This window comes from Paralichthys olivaceus, chromosome 16, assembly GCF_024713975.1.
Source record: "Paralichthys olivaceus isolate ysfri-2021 chromosome 16, ASM2471397v2, whole genome shotgun sequence".
In the NCBI taxonomy this organism is placed as follows: domain Eukaryota; kingdom Metazoa; phylum Chordata; class Actinopteri; order Pleuronectiformes; family Paralichthyidae; genus Paralichthys; species Paralichthys olivaceus.
In genome coordinates, this window is record NC_091108.1 from 8,611,206 (window position 1) to 8,635,313 (window position 24,108).

Here is a 24,108-nt window from a genome sequence, read left to right on the forward strand (position 1 = left end):
ACGCAGTTAGTGTAGTTGTGGTTAAAACCATAGACTACAGATCATAATTTACAATATGTCCTCCCTGTGCACAAAAATGAAGCCAAAATATTGTAGATATGGGAGCTGCCATTTTGGCTGGTGACGTCATTTGGCGTCTGTGCAGTAGTGATTGTGGCGTGGAGCCGTGGTATGAAAATAACTAAATTAAAACAAACCTACCGGGTGTATGAACCCTTGAACATACATACAACCATCTTTTTAATTTGGTCCATGTCCCATCCACCAGCATGGAGGAGATAGAGTTTAAGACACTGCAGGCAGCCACTGGGGGGTGATCAAGATGTTTTGGCTTCATCCTTGTGGTGCAGTGATGTCGTTCATCTTTATTAATGGTATTAAAATAAATACCACACTGGGGACCTTACTGTTGCCTCCTGCTCTTCCAGCAGCTCCTGCCTGTTTCTCGACTGTCACTGCAAAATTCCCCCCAAAGCAGATAATAATAAAAGTCATGTTTCTGATGCTATCTAACCTGTGAGAGTGTAACTATTCTGAAAAATGTCATGTGAAATTAGACAGAAAAATACATTACATCTTTGCAACAAAAGCTCAAACCTTGGATGTTTAAACTTTCTAAATGATATTTCCAAAAGGAGGATTCATGTCATGAATTATCATTTCCAGCTGTTTTGAGCCTCTGCAAGTGGATTTTCATGTAATGTTAAGGGGAAGGCCATCGCTTCCTACAGACAGAAAATCAAACCACAACTAAATGATATGGTTATGATTGTGACAGAGCTGGGCAATTAACCGAAACATTTATGGAAACCACATTTATAACCTCCGACCGACTTCATCATTGTCGTGTCGGTCAATCGTTAAAGTGATTTGCCCAGCCCATGCTTGTTTTAATGAGAGCAGGTCCACAGTTAATGAAACAGGTAACAGCGTAGACTCTTTACACTGAACGTATCATTTGTCTGTTACATATTTGAATGTTTGTCTTGTACGTGTTGCAGTTTTCAAGATGCTGGTATTAATGTGCATTACAGTGTTTTGATGGTCCCATCATGTTGTCTTGTTTTATGCCTGTTCTGTGGCACTGACCAAAATGTAGTTTTTTCCGATGACACCGCGTAACAAACAATACGAAATATCCTGCAACTGATCGACATTAAATCAAGTTCCCCTTGATCAACATTTCAACAGAAATAACTGATTTCAGACCTGCTCAAACCATCATTTTGTTCTGTGTCACAACTAATGTTCTGTGTATGTTGTAAAACACTAATGTCTTGTTTTCAAATAATCACTCATTGATTACATGGACAACAAAAGAGTCTGAATACCAGTAAGTATAATTGTATGAATCCTTGTCACGTAGATTTTCTCTCTTGAGTTTTCCTACTGGATTATTGAAATTATTTTCTAGATCTTCCTACACTATGTTTCTACTTTAACCCTGCACTTTTCCTTTTTTTGTTCTTGTGGGTTTTGTTCATTTCCTCTGTATCTGTCTTTACCCCTCAGGTATATCTTTAAGTTTTTGGATGTATTTGTACTTTTCAGCTTGAAGTATTTTCCTAATTTTTTCAATGGGAATTTGTTTGTGTTCCTAATCACGTAACAATGTAAATTCATAGAAAAGGTTTCTCCTTTTCTTGCAGCTTTTATTTTTTGTTTGATTTTTTTTTTTTAGTGTATAACTGGTTTGCTATATTTTTAGTAGTCTTTATGTTTCTTGTCAACAAATCATTAACTGTGAGTCTCTTGTTGCCTCATGGTGATGTGAAGTATATTGTGCTCCTTAGTGGTAGAAGAAGACCCTACCTATACAGGAAACGTGCGATCCACCGAGGTCGTCCAGCCTTCCCAGACGAGCCTGAGGGTGCGATGGGGGCCCCCGACGAGCAGCCTCTCAATGGCTCCAACGCCTTCGCCAATCGCAGAGAGAGGAGGAGAAAAGTTAACATGTCCGTCTGGGAGCAGAGAGCCAACCAGCTACGCAAACGTCGCCAGATGGCGAGCAGGGAGGAGCTGTTTAGTGCCCCTACAGAGGACACCAGTGAAACCCCCACCAACGCCCACCATGTCCCCACCCTTTCCCCAGAGGCCAGTCCGGGTCACCTGCCCGAGTCTCCCATGTCGGTTGGGATGCCGCTCCCTGAGCCTCCGATGTCCATCTCCATCCCCATCCCTGATCCTCCGGCGGCTGAGCCTCTGGTGAACCTGAGTGAGGAGAAAACAGCAGGAGCCAACCACCGCACCACAGGCGGAGGCAGGCACAGGATGGCCCGCAAGTTCAGGCCCAGTCAGGGGCCGGAGGAAGGTGCCCGGCACAGACGCCACCGTCATCGTGAGGCTCGCAGTGAGGCCAAGAGTCTGGACTGCACTCAGACGCCCCATGAGGTGCAACAAGTGAGACGCTCGCTCAGCCAGGAGAGGAAGATACTGGATGAGAGGGAGGAGAAGGAAGAAAGAGAGGAGAGAGAGAAAACAGAGGCGGAGGGAGGGTCGGTCCAAGACGATAGTGGAACCTGCATCATCAACCCATATGCAGATGTTGGAGACGACTGCAGAAGGTCAGACTTTATTTATCTGTGAACACTGAATCTCATGAACTCTGATTTGACCTATTGTTCCCTTGTTATCAAATAACAAAATCCACTAGATCTTAATGTTACTGGATATTTCCACCAGAGAGACATTTGCATCTTGTAGTCTCTGTTTTTGTTAAAACACTGGCTCAGTTTTTTCTACCTCAAAGTGTTAGTCACAGGCCCTCCACACATGTTCTGCAAACTGGCTGTGAAAAGATTCCTTCTCAACGTGTCTCCAGTGGAGAAGACAAAATCCACATTCCCACCGAAATCATTCAGTTACATGAGGCTGCCTTTCTCTACTGTCTGACATCAGGAACAACAACATTAAGACAGAATTTACACACATTTCTGACCATTTCAACAAAAAGCAAATATTATAAAATGTTTAAAGGTAGAATCTGTTACAAAGCTGTTGTTTTGAATGACAGCAGATTGTACAAGTGAACCTAATTAAATGTTTTCTAACTGGCTAACATTAGCTTCAGTTGAATGTAATAACACATTATTTGAGCGAGGACCAGTACACAGACAAGAAAAGACCAACAATTCTTGAAATATCCACATGTGCATGTGACTCTTTGGTTTTAGGACAGACTAGGAAAAAAGTGAAATAACCCTTTGAAACAAAGAGCAAGCCACTTTCAGTCTCAGAGTCCAGCTGTCTATAGAAGCTCCTATTCGTTTGCTACGGCTGAGGCTGATGTGAATGTGATTAATTTTGCAGATAACCTAAAGATCCACCAGCATTTTTACACTTTACCCAGAGGATGATATGAATGTACCAAATTCCACAGTGATCCCTCCTGTAGCTGTTGTGATACATCATGTAAGTGGTGGATTGACTGACATCTACAGAGTGACGGTGCCAGTGTAGCTAACGACACACAGAGATTACAAATTAGGATTCTCTCTCAGGAGCGAATATCCAGTGACAACAAAAAAAGCATATTATAAATATACTGGAGTTCAACACAGTGCAGCTGTTGCACAGTACTTTCTGCACAAAATGTTCATGTAAGATTTATTTAATTTCAGTAATTTTTTTTCATTCCCATTTTCAGATCTGACATCCCTGATCCTCCTCAGTGCGAGCAGCTGCTTGACTGTACCTGGTCCGAGCAGGGTGAAGGCCGACACGCTGACCAAAACATCCCAGTGGAGCCGGCCCTGGAGGCCACAGAGTACACTGTGAGTGCCATGGAGGCCGAGAACTGCCCGGTCTCCATCAAACGTGACAGGTCCCACCTGGAGGGGAGCGTGGCCATCGAGATGTCTGCACAGCCGCTGCTGGAGCTCACACCCATGACAGGTAGCACTGTTTCTGCTGCAGTCACATTCCTTCACTGTGCAGCATAAAGGGGGATTTAGCGTCGGTATCACCGTGTGTAGGTGTTTCTGACACTTGTCTTTTTTTTTTGATGAACCCATTGTGCTGGTGACTCACATTATTCTCTGTCATAGCGGTTTATGTAGAGCTAAAGCCATGTTTTTATCTCTCCTTTTCCACTGCTGTCTGCGTTGTAGTGAACAGTAAAGAGCTGGAGGCGTACCACTCCGAGCAGAAAGAGAGCGACGAGGAGACGGAGGAGGAGGAAGAGGAGGAGGAACCTCCAACTCCTCCAAAACCCATTGCCCCAGACAGCATGTTCATCTTCAAGGCCTCCAACCCGTGAGCCACCAAATCACTGACTGTCTCATCTTTTGTTTCTGCTCTGTCTGTTTTTTGTTTCTGCTCACCCATCAAATAACAAAAAAAACACCCTCCCCTGCACTGATCCACAGTATCAGAAGAATCTGCCATTATGTGGTCACTCTACGTTACTTCGAGATGACCATCCTCCTTGTGATCGTGGCAAGCAGCATTGCACTGGCCGCCGAGGACCCCGTGTGCACCAGCTCAGACAGAAACAAGGTGGGATCTTAACACATCTCTCCAGAAGCAGCTGTGGGAAAGTGACAGAGTTCAAATCAATATTTTCCCAGCTCAGCTGGTCAGTGGCCAAGTGAAGCTGGATCGTCTTGTCTACTTTATTTTAACAAACATTTATCCTCAAGGAATCGACAGTTTCAATCAGACTTGACTTAAAACATACCCAAATTGTGTGAGCATCAAAGTGTGGAGACACATTTGGTTTTCACGCATATACAAGGTGAGAATCGTCAGTTTTGTTTGGGAAATAACTGTGCAGTTTGTTTCTCACAACTCTGTCACAAGGAAAGTGTCAAGAGTAACCAATTAAACATGCATGGGAAGTTGGAAGGACACACTAGTAAAGTCTGAGTTATTTTTAATTCGTTGTCATCCTCATACACCTTCAGATGAAAGCCTGTGTTACAAATGATGATCGTGGTGTTTGAAAGACTAAAAACTAATCTGAATCAACTTGCATTGTGGGAAATTTAGATTCCAGTGTTTTTGGTGCATAACCAGAACTAGAAAGCTGTTTTTTTTCTTTTATTTCAATTATTCTTTTCTCTCTCTTGTGAGTCGGATGATGTAATTGAAGTGTTCTCAAATCTAAATCTCTGGAGCACCTCTTCACAGCACCCAACACATACCTGTGAGTGCTGAGTTAAGCACATTCAGAATATACTGCAGCCGCTTTGCACATTTCTATAAACGTATTCAGTCCAGTAACGATGGTTACACTTTGACCTACAGTGAACCCACTCATTCAGCACCTGCAGGGTAACGAATGTATCGGCTCCGACTCAATGGGACTGAGGTCGTTTGAGTTTTAAGTCCTCTGGAGCTTGAACATTATCAATGTGTTTGAGCAGATTTTGAGTATGTGATGTGTTAGTACACATACTAATCATGAATAAAATAAATTAAATGAAGTTGAGAACAGTCAGGAACTAGAATGTCACTCAGTGGAGTTTACTTCCCCCAAGACCCAACAAGTCCAATCAAGCTGCACCAAATTTCACACACTCATAAATATCAGTCTCCTAAATGTGTCTGATTCTTTTAAATGAATTATCCTCTGAGAAATCAAGGAAAGTGTAGAAAATTTTCACAATATTAGAGATAAAAAGTTTTCTGTTTATATGCAGGTCCTCCGTTACTTTGATTACGTCTTCACTGGAGTGTTCACCTTTGAAATGATCATCAAGGTTGGTGACAGAAACAAATCTTTTCTCTGCCAGCTACACTTTTAAAGAATATACTTTGGTTTTCTTTTAACTCCTGTGGTTTGTGTGTTTAACGTGTTCACGTTCCCTGTGGGCGTGTTCGTCCTCCAGATGATAGACCAGGGCCTCATCCTTCATGACGGCTCTTATTTCCGAGACATGTGGAACATCCTGGACTTCATCGTGGTGGTGGGGGCTCTGATTGCCTTTGCTCTAACGTGAGTCACTATATGGTGCTGCCTGTCGATGACTAACGACTGACTCACTGCGGCAAATAATTTTTTCCATGTGTACAGCATTGTTATAAACAGCCTTTCCTCAAAGGCAGCTTCAACGAAAAAAAAAAAAAGAAAAGAAAAATAAAGCAGTCTGCTTCGTCAAAGTTGGGCAGCTCAAAAACTGCAACTGTGGAGGCTTGCATGCTCCTGTACGGTGTCTAACTCAGACTGAAACAAAATGAAATCGTGGATTTCTGTGTAATTTGAGGGAGTGTGTCATGACTGATGTTAACAGTCTCTACGATATATATATTTTTTTTTTTCTGTTGTCTTTCCTGGTGTGAGCGTTGCAGATTACTAACCAAACCTTTTGTTCTCTTTGTTGTTTGACACGTGAATTTCTCTGTTGTGAATATAGCTGTGATCCTCTGAGCTCTGTTCACGGTGTCTCTCTCTTTATGCCTTGATTTCTTTTTCTCTGTTGTTCCTGGGGATTGTGTGACTGTTGGGGCTTCCAGGAATGTGATGGGGTAAACATTTTAGTCACACTAAATGTAAACTTCTCACACACGCTTGTGATGTTTATTTTTTATTTTCATGTGTCTTATTTGTGTCTTATATTGATTTTTTTTTTTGTATTCAATGTGTTTTTATGTCCGACAGGTATCAGGGGTAAAAATCTTTTATAGTTTGCGGAACACTTAAACGTAATTTCAGCTTTATAAGCAATTACTTATTACCTCAAATGACATAATAAATACAATAAATAATAGACGTTTTTGCCATGACCTTGACAGAATTAATTAAGCTTTTCATCATTAAATTACATTATTTATATACAGTCAAATTACCAGAAGTATGAAAATGTTTTTACTCTTGACGCCTGCTGGCCTCCGTACAAACAAACCCAAAGTGTAGTTCTGTGTGTCATTGTGGGTTCTTTTGGACATCCACTTGTGCTGACCTTTTTGCTCACTGTGTTTTTTTCTTTTCCACTGTTTTTTTAAATGTGTCTTCACTACGTTGTATTTGTGCGTTCGCTTAAGTGCACAGCTCTTTTCCTGAGTGCTGTGTTTCCGTGTTAAACAGGAACAACAAAGGCCGAGACATCAAGACAATAAAGTCTCTCCGAGTTCTGAGAGTCCTGCGGCCTCTTAAAACTATCAAGAGACTTCCTAAACTCAAGGTACGATGTCAGCCTCTGCAAACACTCTCCAGAATGTTGTTTGTTATTTCCCTGACCTCTGACAGATTCGATTTTCTTCTCCTCAGGCTGTTTTTGACTGTGTCGTCACGTCTCTGAAGAACGTCTTCAACATCCTCATCGTGTATCAGCTCTTCATGTTCATCTTTGCCGTCATTGCCGTGCAGCTCTTTAAGGGGAAGTTCTTCTACTGCACTGACAGCTCCATGAATACAGAGAAGGAATGCCAGTGAGTGGATTCATCCCAATAACAAATTGACCTTAACTAGATCCTATACCTCCGCCACGGTCCAACAATCCACTTAAATTCAATCAAGCTCCACCAAATTGTGCACACTCAGAGATATCAGTTCCCAAGAAATTCCTGATTTTCCTCAAGATCCCTGAATCAATCAATGAGAAATCAATGAAAATGTTGAAAAATGCTCTATTTCGTATTATTACAGAAAGTAAAAGAAAAACTTCTGCATCTGCCCCCTTATCCGGATCTGCACCAAAATTGAATTGCTTCTTCCTTGACACACACAGGAATTTTCCACCAACTTTCATGTTAATTCATCTGGTAGTTTTTGTGTAATGCTGTTCACAAACAAACAACCAACAGAAAAAAGGACGGGGTGAAGATATAACCTATTTGGCGGAGTTAGGGATGAAGTAAAATATTCCTCCATTCCATTAAAACTGCCACTTTAATCTGTGAGTGACTGACGCTGGGCTGCTCTGTTCCCTACAGAGGCTACTACATAGACTACAGCCGAGACAAGAAGGAGGTGAAGAGGAGAGAGTGGAGGAGACACGAGTTTCACTACGACAACGTCTGCTGGGCCCTGCTCACACTTTTCACTGTCTCGACTGGGGAGGGATGGCCTCAGTAAGTTTTCTCTGCAACAGTAAAAGCCACGGACCAGATTTATTATGTTTTTGGGTTGTCGTCCGTCTGTCACATTCTGAACACGATATCTCAAGAATACCTCGAGGGAATTTCTTCAAATTTATTACAAACATTCACATGGACACAAAGATGATTATATTTTGGTGATCAGAGGTCAGATGTCAAGGTCATGCTGACCTCATGTTATTGTGATATCAGGAACACCCATAGGAATCTTTATTACAAACATTCACTTGGACTCAAGAATGACCTGAATAGGATTTGCAGGTCAAAGGTCAATGTGACCTAATAAAACCTTGTTTGGCCTCGTGGACACTTTACATTATGAATGCATTTAGACAATTCTTTCAAATTTGCCACAAGTATTCACAAAGACTCACAGATTCAAGGATTCGATTTGAGTGGTCAAAGGTCAAAGGTCAAGATCATAATGGCCCTTTAGGAATTGTTTTCAAATTTTCACCAGTTGTCAAAGGTCAAAGGAAAAAAAACATGTATGTAGACGAAATCTGTTCTGGTTGGTGGAGGCGGAAGTAATTCTAGTTTCCTCCTCATGGTTTTTGATCATGTAGACGTGTTGTTAAAAGCCTGAGGACACACGTGGATCAACCCAGTTTCCAACCAAACAGTGTGTTTAAGAGTTTTTTCTACATCCATAGGGTCCTGCAGCACTCGACTGACGTAACAGAGGAGAACATGGGGCCGAGTCGTGGCAATCGAATGGAGATGTCAGTATTCTACGTGGTTTACTTCGTAGTCTTCCCGTTCTTCTTTGTCAACATCTTCGTGGCTCTGATCATCATCACCTTCCAGGAGCAGGGTGACAAGATGATCCAGGAGTGCAGTCTGGAGAAGAACGAGGTGCGGAGCAGTGACACTCAAACACACACAGATACAACACACACGTGTATTTGTTTGAGGATCAAGGATCATCTGTGGCTTTGTGTGTCTGTTGTGTTGAATTTCAGAGGGCCTGCATTGACTTTGCCATCAGCGCCAAGCCGATGACCCGCTACATGCCCCAGAACAGACAAACCTTCCAGTACAGGCTGTGGCACTTTGTGGCGTCGCCCTCGTTTGAGTACACGGTGCTCGTCATGATCGCCCTCAACACTGTGGTCCTCATGATGAAGGTGAACAACTGACTGGCTCTTTTACAGCAGAGGAGCAGCTGAACCTCGTGTTTAACATATTTTCATTTTATAACACTAACGCTGATTAATCACCACCGACACTGAAAATGTTCTTTTAATGAATATTTATTTTCTTCTGTTTGTGGTGATTCAAGTAGAACTACTTGCCTCCTCAGATACACTGATTACCATGTTATTGTAACATAATGAATTATTATCAATATTTGATATATTACTGATGTTCATGATGCTTTTTTGGTAATTTGATCTTTATCAGAAGTAATGTACTAAATATGTTGTTGATGGGCTAAAAAGTGTAAATCTTTTGTGATTGTTTTTAAATGTGTTGAGTGTAGGTTCAGTTATCACATCCAGCTAAATGGAACTAAATTAGAAAGGCCAGTATCAGTGATGTTAACTAATTATTAAAGATCAGATTGTTTATTTTTGTTTCTCTTCAGTATCACTCAGCCCCAACTGCGTATGATACGGTCCTGAAACACCTGAACACAGCGTTCACTGTCCTCTTCTCCATGGAGTGTATCCTCAAGATCATGGCTTTTGGTTTAGTGGTGAGTATTATGACAAAAAATTAATCAATTGATCAATTTAGGTTTCATCTGGATGAACTAATGAGGAACTTGTGTGTATTTCTTCTTTTCATGCAGAACTACTTTCGAGATACTTGGAATATTTTTGATTTCATCACTGTTCTTGGCAGCATCACTGAGATAATTGTGGATTTACAGGTAAGATTCTGCCAAGACGCAGTTCGTTTTCACACTGTTGTGAACCTAAAACAGAGAGAAGACTCAAATAGATGCTTTTGAATGCAGCATTCTTCTCTCCAGTTTCCACGAGTGTTATGATCCCGGCCTCCAGACACAACTTAAGTCATGTTGTGATGAATTTCACCATCTGTGTTTTACATCCTGTCTCTCCCCTCTGTCTGCCGCTCTCTCTCGCTCTCTGCAACCATGTGTGTGTGTCCCAGTCTGTGAACACAATCAACATGAGCTTCCTGAAGCTTTTCCGAGCGGCCAGGTTGATCAAGCTGCTGAGACAGGGTTACACGATTCGTATTCTGCTGTGGACGTTCGTGCAATCGTTTAAGGTCGGGACACGTTATTATTATTAATATTTTGAGCAATGTCAGAAGATATAGATTCTTATCTTGATCACAGATTCTAACCACCTCTCTTTGTGGTCTCTTCTGCCACAGGCTCTTCCGTATGTGTGTCTCCTCATTGCGATGCTTTTCTTCATATATGCTATAATTGGAATGCAGGTATTCTCTCACTAATGATGATATGAAACTCCTTAATATCAGAAATAACATGACAGACTAATGTTGCTCTCAGTTGATGTCCGCCTGCTATTGAACGTTGCTTTTGCACCTTTGAATTCACCCCCGATCTTACGTATGAAAGTAGTTTTTTTTCTGGACCCCAGAAAATGTTGCTGTGGTGGAAGCTAATGAGGCTCCAATAAAACAGAGAAGAAGAATAATTGTCCCTGTTTTCTGCAGGTGTTTGGAAACATCAAGCTGAATGATGAGAGTCACATCAATCAGCACAACAACTTCAAGACGTTTTTCAGCGCGCTGATGCTTCTGTTCAGGTGTTTTCATCAGACATATGTTTACAGCCCGATGGAAATTTAAGTTTGATTCAAAGTAATAATCTTTTGTTGCTATTTTTTAATCTTTTTTTTTTTTTAATTATCCATAAACCACCAGGAGTGCGACAGGAGAGTCGTGGCAGGAGATCATGCTCTCCTGTCTGTCGGGTCAGGAGTGTGAACCTGACCCATCCATCTCCCCCCTCACCTTGTCTCCAGACCACGAGGGAGGCTGCGGGACCGACTTTGCTTACTGCTACTTCGTCTCCTTCATCTTCTTCAGCTCCTTCCTGGTCCGTTCTCAAACAGTGATATTCCTGCAGCTTCTGCTGCGTTTCCCTCCTCAAACTCCCTCTTGATGTTCCTTCTTTAGATGCTGAATCTGTTCGTGGCCGTGATCATGGATAACTTCGAGTACCTGACTCGAGACTCCTCCATCCTCGGCCCCCATCACCTGGATGAGTTTGTCAGAATCTGGGGGGAGTATGATCGTCTGGCGTGGTGAGACATGACTTAGTTTACTGCTGCATCTTTACATGTTCAGTTTTAATTGGTTTAAAGCAGAGATGATCAATGTTCATGTTCTACCTTCATCCAGCAGAGGGCAGCCAAAGGGTGAGAAATACCTTGAAGTACAATGAGTAAACATGCTTAGAACAAGCTAGTTTCCATTCAAAGTCAGTGAGGAGATGACAATAATGAAGTAGAGTAATAAGAAATCAATAATAAGAGTATCTACGTGTGTTTATTGGAAGAAAATGAAAACAATTTGTGAATCACTGAATATTTAAAGGCCATGTTTCAAATGCCAAACAAGAACTGTACGACCTTTAAATGTGACTTAGCTGTATAATGAATAACATTTGTACTTCCTCTCATTAACCTCTTCAAGTGGTCGTATCCACTACACAGCCATGTATGAGATGTTAACACACATGTCTCCACCTCTGGGCCTGGGAAAAAAATGTCCTGCAAAGATCGCATACAAGGTACTGACAACGTGATCATCTAGAAAAACTGGAAACTCAAGTAAAATCCTATTTGTTTAATATAAATACATCATGAACTGACACAAAGTTTACATTGATTAAATTAAAAGTACAAGTAACTGATGAATGAATTTGCATCTGTCTTCTTATCCATCAGAGGTTGGTGTTGATGAACATGCCTGTGGACGAGGACATGTCCGTCCACTTCACCTCCACCCTGATGTCGCTTATTCGCACGGCTTTGGACATCAAGATCGCTCGAGGTCAGGCTGCATGTAATTGATTTTATTTCGCACCTAGAACTGCAACTGCAAGAAAAATTTTCTTTTTTATTATCATTAAAAATCATTAATTATTTGGTCTACAAGATAAACAATAATTGAAATTCACTCAGTCTATTTGCCTGATTTTGAATGTTCGTCTCAGGTGGTGAGGACCGTGTGGCTCTGGACTCTGAGCTGCAGAAAGAGATCAGCATCATTTGGCCGTATCTTCCCCAGAAGAACTTAGATCTCCTGGTACCAATCAACAAAGGTCTGACTCGAACAAGGAAATATTCAGTGTACACGTTGAGTGAGCGTTAATATGAATGTGTCTGCCCTCACAGATACTGACATGACTGTGGGGAAGATCTACGCCTCGATGATGATCATGGACTATTTCAAACAGAACAAAGCCAAGAAGCTCAGGCAACAACTGGAGGCTCAGGTCAGCTCATGATCAACTTTCTGACACCGGAGGTCATGTTCAACATCCATTAATCATCTGTGTGGACAAAGATTAAGGGGCATTTGCAAGAATTTTCACTTTGCAAAGAAATTTTTCGGCCTTGGCAGATGTAGCCTAGTGGCTGTGGCTCTTAGAAGGTTGGTGGTTCGATCCCCAACTAGTCTCCAAACCCCAAATTTCCCCTGATGGTTGTGCTGAGAGTGAATGAATAAAGCGCTGTATGACTGTGTCAATAGCTCTATATCAATACAATCCAATCACTGTGTATGAACTCTATTATGTGTCATGCCAGTTTTGTTATTTTATGTTTTTTACATTTAGTTATTTAGTGAAAGAGAAATATTAGGAGAAGACAAACATACCTTTCCTTTGGTATCCATCGTGACCTCACAGAACAGCGTACATAGAGGTGGGAGGAATGAAAATATCCAGAAGTTCCTTAATTGACATTCATATAAAATGTTTGTTGTTTCTTTTATCAGATATTTGTATTTCTTCCACCGTTCAAATCCTTAACTGTGGCCTGAATCACTTGAAATTGAACCTGGTGTGAAATCGTCTCACTTGTATTTGACCGTTCGTATTTCTGTCTCTCATTTTAGAAGAGTAGCTTGATGTTCAAGCGTCTGGATGCCGCCGCCCTCCCAGAGGACATTCTCTCCAACACCCAGCCTCTGCCGATGATGGCCCACAGTGCTGGTTCTGCCCTGTGAGTCTGAAAATGTGTGCAAAATACTGTGTGTAGCTCTGTTTGCGTTAGCTTATTCTTGTGCTCCGTCCTGATTCAGGACCAGAGGAGGCTTCGTGGCGTTGAGCCCGATCTCACCCCAGGAACTGTTTTTGCAGCCGATGAGCTCCGACACTGACGCAGGTCAACAGCAACCTCTGGTAAGGAAGAGGGTGAACACGAGTATACAACATTAATACCATAACCACGTCTTAGAGTGGTGGTTCCCAAACTTTTCACTTACAACCATTAAAAACAAAGCCTTGTCCCTCCTCTCTTTCATAGGGACAAGACACCCCCAAAGCGTAATAGAAGAAAATCTATAAAATGAATAGAATGAAATGTTATATGTTATATGTTTTTCAAAGCAGAGCCATTCTGTTGTTTTCTTGTAAACTGCTTCGCTGATATTTATACTTTGGATTTGATTAATAGATACTGAATATTGAAAGACGTAGATCCAGATCAGGAGCCACAGAATTTGGAAGTTTGAAATGTTAATCACAGTAATTTCAAACAGAGGCTCAGTAGCACCTCTATCAATGGTTGTGATCACTTAAACTAAATCCTGAGTTTTACTTCTCAAGGAAACAGACATCCTGTCTTCTTTCTTTCTTTTGATGAGAATTTCCAGATCAAAATAGCTTATTTCATAAGCAGTGAAAAGTCTCATAAATATACATTATTATGCTTGTTCTTCTCTCACGTTGGGAACCACTTTCACATCTAACTGTAGAAAATGTGGACATTTCTGACACTGCTGTGACTTTTCTTTCAGTGCCTTGCAGAGCACGGCATCACTGACTCTCTGTGCTCCTGTCTTTGGTTACGTTTTAGTCCCGTGGAGGTCGGATTAGTGGAGGCGGACTGTCACACTATTGATGTTTTGCTGTGTCTGGTTTTTTTACTGGTCCCCATTGCCTGCTAGATGAATGATGCGAAGTTGCTCTGAACTCCCCACATGTTGGTGTGCAGAGGAATGTGTTTGATCCCTGGAGAGATGTCGTCTGGCTCTGTTTGTGTAGCGATGAAGACCTGAATATGCATGAATACATGTAGCTGAGATATGGATCCCATCTTTTCTTTGTTTTGTTTATCATCTATTCGTTTTCACTCTTTCTTCCTCATTTACGACCTCACTCTGTTTCTCCCCCTTCCTGGAAGTGAAGTTATCTCTGTTGCTAGTCGTTGATCTGTCCGTTTCTTTGGCTGGAATGGCTTCTGATTGGATGGCGATGGTGATGGCTATGATAGAGCCCTCAGTGATGCACTGGCTTGGCTGAACCCCTCTCACCTGGATACAGAGGCAGTCCTGGCAGGGACGAGCCTGACTGGTGCTCTGTCTCTCTTGCCCTCCTCTCTTGTTTCTGTACTCACCTAGGTGGGCGAGTGCAGTGGGGGGATTGAAGCCCCTCTGGAGCTTCCGCTAGGGAGGGGCCTGTGTGTGCGGGCCTCTTCCATGCCTCGTCTGGCTGTAGAGTTGCAGGTACACACATCTTCCACGACACGGCCTCTGGGCTGGACCTCGGGGAGTTCAGTGGCTGCATGGGCTCTAATGCCACTAGGCCTCTATCCATACGTGCACGAGAGAGTTACTCCAGTAGAGATTTGGTTTGTCCTTTGGTGCATTTGGAGTCTGATTTAGGCTGAATTGTTAGAATGGGGTGTGATACTTGAATGCTGATGCCTCGCCTTTTTACCTCAACTTCTTCATTTCATCTCCAGAATTCAGGAAAGACTAAAGTATAATGAGTAAAGCATGTAAATGAATTGCAAACACAATTTCTGAATTAAATATGAATCTATTAATAAGTATGTATAATATTTTCTGTTTTCTACCTTGTGCTTGTATTCTTGTGTGTGTGTTTCACATACAAGCAGACAGAGGTCGCGAGTGGCTCCATGAAGCGTTCAGTGTCCACTGTTGGGGATGAGCGGGTCAACGGTCTCTGGCAGGAGGAGAAAAGTCCTGAGCGATTGTATCGACCTCGTCACAAAAGCTACAAGGCTGCTGGTTAGTCTGCTCATCTGTTATTACCACAGCAGTTTGCAGTTTAACCCCAAGTCACGCTGTGTTTCTTCTCTTCACCTCTTCTTTCATTCTGTTGTTTTGTCTTGTGCTGTCCACTAGTTTCTCGGTCAGATCACTGGCAGCATCATTCCGACAGGGAGCGTGGCCGCTCTAAGGAGCGCTGTCACCTCCTCTCACCAGACACATCTCGCTGTAACTCAGAGGAAAGAAGCCTGCAGCCCTCATGCTCCTCCAGCGTGGAGCGAGCACACGTCCAAGATAAACAGGTAGGTCAGAAAAACTCAGGTCAGCCTGGTGATTCAGGGACCTGGACAGGAACGACAGCATCTCTGTGACTCCATGTTATAACTCTGAGCTCCAGTTACTCTGTGTCTCTGTGACATTGTGACTCCACTGCTGCGTTTTTAAAACTGATAATTCTGTAATTGCACTCACAATCACTATATGCATTGGCATAGTGTATATATTCTGACAGAGAAGTTATCCCAAATCCAACATGGCCGGCTATGTCACTCACTTGACTTAAAAATTGAGTTTACTCTATCACGCGTGCCCTGTTTTTAATGGGATGTGGAAATTAAGCTGACATTGCTGACATGTCTTCCCTCCTGAGCCGCCATTTTCACTCATTTGAAAATACATTGGTGGTTCTTCCCCTTCTGTTTAACACTCAACATTCTGACTCATTTGACTGAACCATCCACTTATAGTGTGCTGAATTTTGCCAAGAAGACACCATGGCTGTAAATCTTTGACTCTCTGACACTATGATGTCATTATTATTCTGTAGACACATTCTTGTGAATGCATTCAATCAAGAATCTTGTGACATACTTAGACCAGAGGTCATCCTCATGGAGAAGATGGTCTGATGAGATATTGCTGCACACATTTACATATTAATGACATGAAACAGATAAAAACACCATTTCTTTATTTTCTCTCGTGAGCAGACGTTTGTCATGAAGTTCATGTTGGGACATAATTCAATCCAAGTACCTCTTATCCTCAGGGCAACAGCTCAGACAGTCCAGTGCCCTCCACCTCAGAGTCCAGCACCCCCAGCGGCCGACGACCATTATCGCAAACCCCGACCCGGTCTCGCCCTCACATCTCCTACTCCCCGCTCGTGTGTCGCACACAAGCCTCTGTCGGTGAAGACGCGGACGAACATGGCAGCCCAGAGACCATGAGGCGAGGCAAGCCCACCTGGGAGATCCAACAGGGGGTGGCAGGAGAAGGGCGGACCGAGGCCGGCCAACACCCTTCCCCGCCTCGACGCTACCCCTCAGAGCCATTCCTGGCCTCACAAGAGGAGGACCACAGCCCTGACCCCTCTGGTCCCATGGAGACCTTGACCTTCGAGGCGGCTGTGGCCTGCAGCCTGGGACGCTCAAACACCATCAGCTCAGCCCGCCCGCGTTTGCGGACTGGCTGGCAGGTCCCCAACGGACACTTTCGGAAGCGTTTGGCACAGACGGCCTCGGTGGCGGGCTGCGATCCTCTCAGTGACACAGAGGAGGACGACAGGTGCTAGGGATGGGAGGCACAATGTGGAAGAGGAGGGGGAATCCCAGTGGGGGTGTTGGAGTGCGACAGTGTACAGAGTGAAGGTCAATGTAACTCTTTCTGCATCAGTGCATTGAGGCCAAGGGCCCTCTGGATGTTTGGACAAATGTGAACCCAAAACAACGAAGAACAATACTTCCTGAAACTGTAGTTGCCAATTCACACAGAACACTGACAATAAATAAGGTCTATTTCCTGACTTGTACTTGATGATAGAGAGTAATAATACATCTCAAATAGTCGTGGGATGCAGAAAATAAACAAAATAAATGGATCAAATTATGTCCTTTGTGTCAATATAAGGTATTTTCATTTCTGAAGATGTTTCTAAATGATTCAGTGTTGCTCTGAACAGTATTGATCTGTGGGGTGTGTGAATATGTAACTACATTTTCTTATAAATAAGTTGTTTTGTAAATAGTTTGTGATCATCCCACCATTGCCATTTAGTAGACCAGATCAACACGATAAGCCATCACGCAGAGACGATCGGATACTCTACCAGACAATGTGGATACTAATACTCAATAATGCTGGATTTTTTTACAGTGTGAATGAATGTGCAGGGGGGTAAAACTGCCTGATTCTCCCCGTCATTTTTCTTTTTTGGTATTGAACATAATAATTTGTGAGATATAAATAAAGTCATAGAATAACATAGAAAATATACTTATTTGTTATTTCTCCCAGTGTTATTGTTAAATCATGCCTCCACCAAACTGAATACCTTTAAAGTTTCCTCATCATCCTTCAAAACAGCCTGTTACTTTTATTTTACCAGTCTGCACCTTTAAAAAAAAGAAATATCAAACATTTATATTTAACATTTGATTTTCTGTCATTTAACATCAAATCAAACCTGTCATCTATTTTTATCTTTTTTCTTTCTTGTGAATATTGTATGAACCATCTCGGACAATGACTGTGGAAACACTGTAGACACACATCACACATTTTGCTTCACAAGTCAACATTACTCTATTGCTTACTAATAATGTACAGAGACGTTATGCTGTTTGTAACATTTAGAGAAAAAAATATAATAAACAGTATCAGCTGATGAGCTTTAAAGGTAAGGGAATCGTTGGAAAATGTTCATTTTAAGATTTGTGTATTTGTTTTGTTTGCCTAAAGAGGGCCGATTCTGTGAAACTCACTTAACCAAAAACATGGAGACTTGTATCATAAATTCCTGGAATGCAAATAATTTGTGGGTTTTTATGTGTACAATAGCTGTATATACAAATAAAGGTGTCCTCAAGTTGCCACTGCTATTGAAAGTGATTTTTTTCTCAGATTTTTAAAACGTTTGGTAGTGTGGTATTTGATAGCTGTATACACTAGACTTTTGTTGCAGGTTTGATGATTTATACACACACACAGACACAGAATCTTAATTTTCCTTAATTTTGTTTTATTTTTATGAAATTAAATGTAAATGGTTGTATTTATATATAGCGCTTTTCTAGTCTTGATGACCACTCAAAGCGCTTTACACTACAGTTTGCCATTCACCCATTCACACACACATTCATACAGTGCATCTATTAGCAGCACTTTTTGTTGTTCTCTGGGGCAATTCGGGGTTCAGCATCTTGCCCAGGCACACTTTGGCTTGCAGATAGGAAGACTGGGGATCGAACTTCCGACCTTCTGATGTGTATTCTTCAAATTGTTTTTATTAATTTTATTTACTTTCATTTCTCACTGATGTTTTTCATTTATCTGTCTTTCTTAAAGGTACAGTGTGTAGAATCTTGTGATATCTAGTGTTGAAGTTGCATGTTGCAGCTTATCACCCCTCACCTCACCCTCCCCTTCCAAACATGAAAAAGAAACTGTGGTAGCCTTTAGTTGTCATAAAAACTCAAAAGGTTTGGTTTGTTACATTTTACTAATGTAAAAAACATGGCGACCTCTGTAGAGAGGGTCCCCTCGATGTAAATATAAAGTATTTTAATATAAAGGGCCTTTTCTGGGGTAAAGAAAACTCCAATTCACACAATTTAGATGAAATGAACTAGTGAAAACATCATGAGGATTATTCTAGTTAAATTCCTGCCAATAGTTCCCTTTCACCTCAATCTTACACACTGGACCTTTAAATCAACATTTATTTTAACAATAAGTCCATGTACTGCACATCCAGAGTTTCAAATAAATACAATTAAAGAAATAAAAACATATGTAAATATTATATATATATTTTAGAAAAATGGTTGAATTTATTATTGATCATAAACCAGTAATTCGTTTGTTGTTGTTATTATCGTCATTAAAATGGGCGGGACTTGGTCCTGTCTGGGACCCACGTAACAGAAATCATCCAATCAACGGCGCAGCATCACCCCACTGACGTCATATACAACGGACCGATAACATGTCGGGTGAAGAAGGAGAGAGCAGCTAAGCGAGGAGACAAACTGAGAACATCTACTCAGGAAGTTAAAAAGAAGACATGTCGCCTCGGTTCCTCTGCCAGACCACACAGTCCATGAACTACTGTTTCTGCTGAAGTGGACATTTAACTGAAATTACGTTTCTGACGAAGTAGTGAGCGATTCTCGTCACGGAAGTAGGACGAAAAAGTAGCTAGCTCGGCTGCTAGCTGTCGTTAGCAAAGGAGTTCTTTGTTTTGTTTGTCCGTGTAAACATGGAGAGAAACTAGTTTGGACGTTTTGCTTCATCGTTCAACGTGTACACAGCAGGTTTACGACCATGTGTATTGTGTCTTCTGATCTTAAATTTGTGGTTTCTGGAGTAGTAGAAAGACAAATCTAACATTAGCCAACGAGAGCAACTTTAGCAGCGACAAGATCGGGTTGTTTTTTGTTTGTTGTTTTTTGTTTGACGTCGGTCGTAGGAGGACGGGAGCGGAGACACGAAGACATGGGCAACTGTCTCAAGTCTCCCACTTCAGACGACATCTCTCTGCTTCATGAATCCCAGTCAGACAGAGCGAGTTTCGGGGACGGGATGGACCCGGACCTTGAACCACCTCCGCCGTACCAGGTCAGAGGCTGTAAACACACACATGCTGAAGTACGAGCTCATTGATGCATGTTTCTGAAACATATGGGACGAACTGTCAGCGAGGATTGCGTAAGATTAAAATCTACATGTCAAGATACAGCAGGTTTTCTTCCTAAACACATATTTGGTTTGTGTCACTTGCACAGAACAGCCGTTCAGACCAGACAGATGCTCTTATCTTTCACTCCACCTCTTTGTAAGCGAGATGATATTGAGATGATAATCACGTTTATTTCTGGTTGCTGTTTCTTTGTGTGTCACCAGGAGCAGGCTCATATGCCCATGTACCATCCCACACCCAGCCAGGCCCGTCTGGCCACACAGCTGACAGAGGAGGAGCAGATTCGCATAGCTCAGCGCATTGGCCTCATCCAGCACCTCCCGAAGGGCGTCTATGATGGAGGAAAAGACGGTTCTGAGAAAAAGATCAGAGAGTGAGTGTATCCAATTACTGCATCTGAGGTCATCCACAGGGGAAAAAAAGCATTTGTTGCATATGTGCAAGCAAAGCTGTCATTATTTGTAGTGTGCTGAAATGATCAGCTGATAAATCAACAACAGACTAATTAAATTAAGAAATAGAAAATCCTCTCCTGACATTAATTAAATCCCCAAAGGTTCATCTCTGTTCTGCAGAATTACACATTGCCTTAAAATTAATTGGATTAAAGGTTCAGTGTGTAGAATTTAGTGACATCTAGTGGTGAAGTTGTCGGTGTATTTCACGTATGACATCTCTTGTATCATGTAAAAACACGTCTTTAAGCAATAATGTTGATACTTTGAAACTGTGATTGTTGACAACTTTTTCTATTCTAATGTCACTGTAATTTGAATCTCTGCCAGCTGTAGGAAAGAATGATGGTATTATTATAATTATTAGCAATGTGGGTATACTGGCAGAGGAGAAGCAAGCAGCTGGTTCAGTTCTATTCAAGCTGTATAACAATCAGATACATATTGTGAATATATATTCATATTTTACTCTATACTCTATAAATTGTTATAGACTTGTTTTTACATTTGTTTGTTTTGTCACATTTACATTAAACAGAGAGGCAGCTAATCGACACTTTGAGAGTCTGGAACCAGAGAACATTCAATCAATCAAAAAACTATCAATATTGTTTCGTCACTTTCTGTTGTTTAACTATCTATTTAAACTTTTCAGTTCTTCATAAATGTCATGTATCTTTTTATACAACTACTGCCGACTGCTGTGATGTTATATGAAATATCACAATAATGTAGAAAATGTGTGATTTGGTGTGTTTAACCCCTTCACTTCCTCTCTTCTCAGGTGCGTGATCTGTATGCTGGACTTTGTATACGGGGACCCCATCCGGTTCCTGCCATGTATGCACATCTACCACATGGACTGTATAGATGACTGGCTGATGAGATCCTTCACCTGCCCCTCCTGCATGGAGCCTGTGGATGCTGCCCTGCTCTCCACCTACGAGACCAACTGATTCTTCACCCCCTCTTCCCCCACGCTTACATCAAACACGGCCCGACCCCGCACACAAACCCTACAACTGCCCTCTTTATAGAGCCTGAGGAATTGGGGGAAAAAATAGGTTGGCTGTTATATTGCACTTTGAAAATTTCCAATTTTACTCACCCAATGTTGGCCTTCCATGTCCCCCAAGTCAGAATAAGCTGGTCTTAAGAACATCAGTTACACAAGTCAGTGAGAAACTGTTTCAAGTCGACCCTGCATGATTGTGTTTGTGTGTTTATTGTGTCGAAGCTGCAGCCTGCGTTGATGGTGAGCACATGGGATTTTCTTTTGGCGTGTGTGATTGGGGAGGGGGTTTATGACTGCATTTCCACTTGAGCCGGCCTCAGTGGTGTTTCTCCTCAGCTGACACCATTTCACCTTCATTCCCAGTTAATCACAATGTTAATGGACATGAAGGTTAACTTAATTATTGACCAAAACGCTTAGAGGTGTCATTAGAAATCTGTTGGATTAAAGTTGAAGGTTTCCGTGGCAACAGTTAGACTTCAACATGTTGATCTCCAACAGACCCCACACTGGGAATGTGTTAATACACAACAGAAGAAAAAAGGAGGATTACAAAAAAAGAATGCACGCACTTTACAGAAATCACCCAAAGTCTATAAGTACACATTCATTCATAATGGAGGTCAAGACCACTTATTCGTGTTTGGCTTCTTCAAATAATCAGACTTTTAAAAAAAGCTTTGAGCCGAAGGAATGAAATGATGATGTGTAATGTGAATGTGTCACCAGGTGGTGTGTAAAGTAGCTGGCAGCCAGTGTAAAGGGCTCATTCGTGCATGGGCAGGTTGGATCATTGAGTCCAAATTAGAAAATTGCTTGCACACACACGTTTCATCTGATCCAGAGATTTGCACTTTACATATAGGACAGTATCTAAAACAATATATTAATATATGTACCTTACAACCTTGCACTATCAATACTTCATTCCTTTGTTTCTTGAGATGCAAAAGTTATATAGCTGATAAAACATGTCAAAGCTGTCAGTAGTCACTCACCACATTGAAGTAAGCCCGACGGTGTATATCATGAAATCTGTGATTCAGTAGCGTGAGCCTGTGCTTTGATCTGCTTCAGTTTTGATTCTTGTGTTTTTATGTTAGTAAAGGGACAGAGGTTTGCTTGACGTTAAAGGAAACGTTTGACATTTCATAAAATCGGCTCCTTGACTTACTTATCAAGAGCTGGATAAGATTGACGCATTCTCTTGTCTATGCGGAGATTATGGTATTAGCAACAATTAGCCTAGCTTACTATTAAGACTGGGAAGAGAAGCTAGAGCAAGAACTAGCGAGAAGTGACTATGAAAATATGCCAACCGACAAACATGAAAACTGTTTATTAATCTTTACACAGAGAGTAATGTTCACAAAATTGTGTGTTTTTAAAGTTTGGGTTTTACATGGAGTTGTGTGTCGTTACACACACAAAAACCTATAATAGGACGAATTCTCATTTTTACATTTTTCATTTACACGTTCAACACATAACATATGGCATGTTAATAACTGAGTTGTAGTGGTCCTGTTAAAATACTTCATTTTGATATTGACCTTTGTACAGAACCAGGTTATAGCCGCGTTCCCCCAGCTTCAAACTGAGTTCATCGTTTTCTTTTAGCTACATATTTATTGTAAGAAAAAAGAGCAATTAAGTGTATTTGCAAAAATGTCAAACTATTTCTTTAAGAAAAACTTTGTACTGTTAGTTTGAATCCACATCCCTTTGTCACATTTTTCTTGTTACACTACAATTATGTTTTTGTCGCTTTGTTTCAATTCACTGTAGCAGAATAGTTACAAACATAATTGCTTTCTTTTGTATATGTGTTGGTGTGGCTTTTCTTTATCTCTGTTACCTGTGTTTTATCTTTTACCTTCACATTTCACACGTGTGTAAAATCCATTGTGTATTTAGGACAGTAAGTATATAACTATATTACACTGGTTGAAGCTTGGCTATGCAAACCTCTGTCCCATCAGAATTTCAGAGTGTGAGCGACTTCTCTTTATGGTGTGATAGTTCAAACTGAGCTATCAAGTTTTCCGTTGGGCCTTCCCTTTGCTTTGTTTTTCATCTTAAGTTTATTCTGAAAATGAATATTTCCTGTAATCCTTTTTTTTCTCGTTCTTTTCCGAAGGCTGTAAAGCCCTCATGTAAAAAAAATAAATAAATAAACACTAAGAAAAATTGGTTTTGTTTAATTAAAAAACAAGCAGTTGTCATTTAAAAAGGGGGGAAAACAGTTTGTGGTTGTGAAGGGTCTAAGGGATTACTAAGAATCGAGATTACAGAGCACACGATTGCAAAATATTTTTCTGGGCATTTCATTATTGAAATCCTAAAATCTGGCAGTGGCACAGGAAACGTGACCGTGTAATCAGGGCTCTCCGTTCGACTGATGTAGCGAGCAAGCCAAAGCCATATTAGCATTGTTTGATGCTTTGTTTCCTTGTCTTGCATCAGCTGGGGACGAAACATGTGAGTCAAATTGCCTGTTAAGAAACATCTGAGACAGGAGTTTATGATTTTGAACAAATATCTGAAGGTAAATCCTAGTGTGATGCTGTCGACGCAAGATTAAACCAAATGGACACTTTGTTAATGTATGAATGAATTTGAAGGGTGGTGGGTTTATGACATTGTACACAAGGGCCACATTCATTTATGTGCACATAATATAAGAATAGTTTGCAACATTTTCTTTCTCT

The 24,108-nt window shown here is 41.4% G+C and overlaps 2 protein-coding genes across 9 annotated transcripts in view; both read left to right on the top strand.

The window, feature by feature from the left end:
- cacna1eb (calcium channel, voltage-dependent, R type, alpha 1E subunit b) overlaps nt 1-18,098 on the top strand; it is a 47,678-nt gene extending 29,580 nt beyond the window's left edge. Inside the window, exons 21-49 of one of the 8 annotated variants that reach the window (XM_069511601.1) lie at nt 1,794-2,564; nt 3,647-3,894; nt 4,110-4,254; nt 4,368-4,497; nt 5,643-5,702; nt 5,832-5,938; nt 6,457-6,468; nt 7,028-7,124; nt 7,211-7,371; nt 7,876-8,013; nt 8,694-8,895; nt 9,003-9,167; nt 9,629-9,739; nt 9,836-9,916; nt 10,162-10,281; nt 10,390-10,455; nt 10,696-10,787; nt 10,906-11,080; nt 11,161-11,288; nt 11,680-11,776; nt 11,934-12,051; nt 12,203-12,310; nt 12,384-12,484; nt 13,108-13,214; nt 13,294-13,393; nt 14,614-14,718; nt 15,111-15,246; nt 15,364-15,530; nt 16,277-18,098. In XM_069511601.1, the coding sequence (XP_069367702.1) occupies nt 1,794-2,564; nt 3,647-3,894; nt 4,110-4,254; nt 4,368-4,497; nt 5,643-5,702; nt 5,832-5,938; nt 6,457-6,468; nt 7,028-7,124; nt 7,211-7,371; nt 7,876-8,013; nt 8,694-8,895; nt 9,003-9,167; nt 9,629-9,739; nt 9,836-9,916; nt 10,162-10,281; nt 10,390-10,455; nt 10,696-10,787; nt 10,906-11,080; nt 11,161-11,288; nt 11,680-11,776; nt 11,934-12,051; nt 12,203-12,310; nt 12,384-12,484; nt 13,108-13,214; nt 13,294-13,393; nt 14,614-14,718; nt 15,111-15,246; nt 15,364-15,530; nt 16,277-16,801 (4,573 nt within the window). In that variant the 3' untranslated portion in view covers nt 16,802-18,098. The other 7 variants (XM_069511604.1, XM_069511602.1, XM_020108948.2 and 4 more) reach the window with 7 other exon arrangements.
- Nucleotides 18,099-19,176: 1,078 nt separating this feature from the next.
- LOC109647497 (RING finger protein 11-like) lies at nt 19,177-23,587 on the top strand. The gene is made up of 3 exons (XM_020113310.2): nt 19,177-19,845; nt 20,131-20,300; nt 21,167-23,587. Exons 1-3 carry the CDS (start codon nt 19,723-19,725, stop codon nt 21,336-21,338), a joined length of 465 nt encoding a protein of 154 aa, XP_019968869.1. The 5' UTR covers nt 19,177-19,722; the 3' UTR covers nt 21,339-23,587.
- The last annotated feature ends 521 nt before the right edge of the window (nt 23,588-24,108 follow it).

What these genes read in the sequence shown, in the direction of transcription:
- LOC109647497 (XM_020113310.2), top strand. Translation starts at nt 19,723, where the DNA reads ATGGGCAACTGTCTCAAGTCTCCCACTTCAGACGACATCTCTCTGCTT. An exon ending in AACCACCTCCGCCGTACCAG is followed by an intron (nt 19,846 to 20,130) that starts GTCAGAGGCTGT and finishes GTGTGTCACCAG; the next exon opens with GAGCAGGCTCATATGCCCAT. An exon ending in TCTGAGAAAAAGATCAGAGA is followed by an intron (nt 20,301 to 21,166) that starts GTGAGTGTATCC and finishes CTCTCTTCTCAG; the next exon opens with GTGCGTGATCTGTATGCTGG.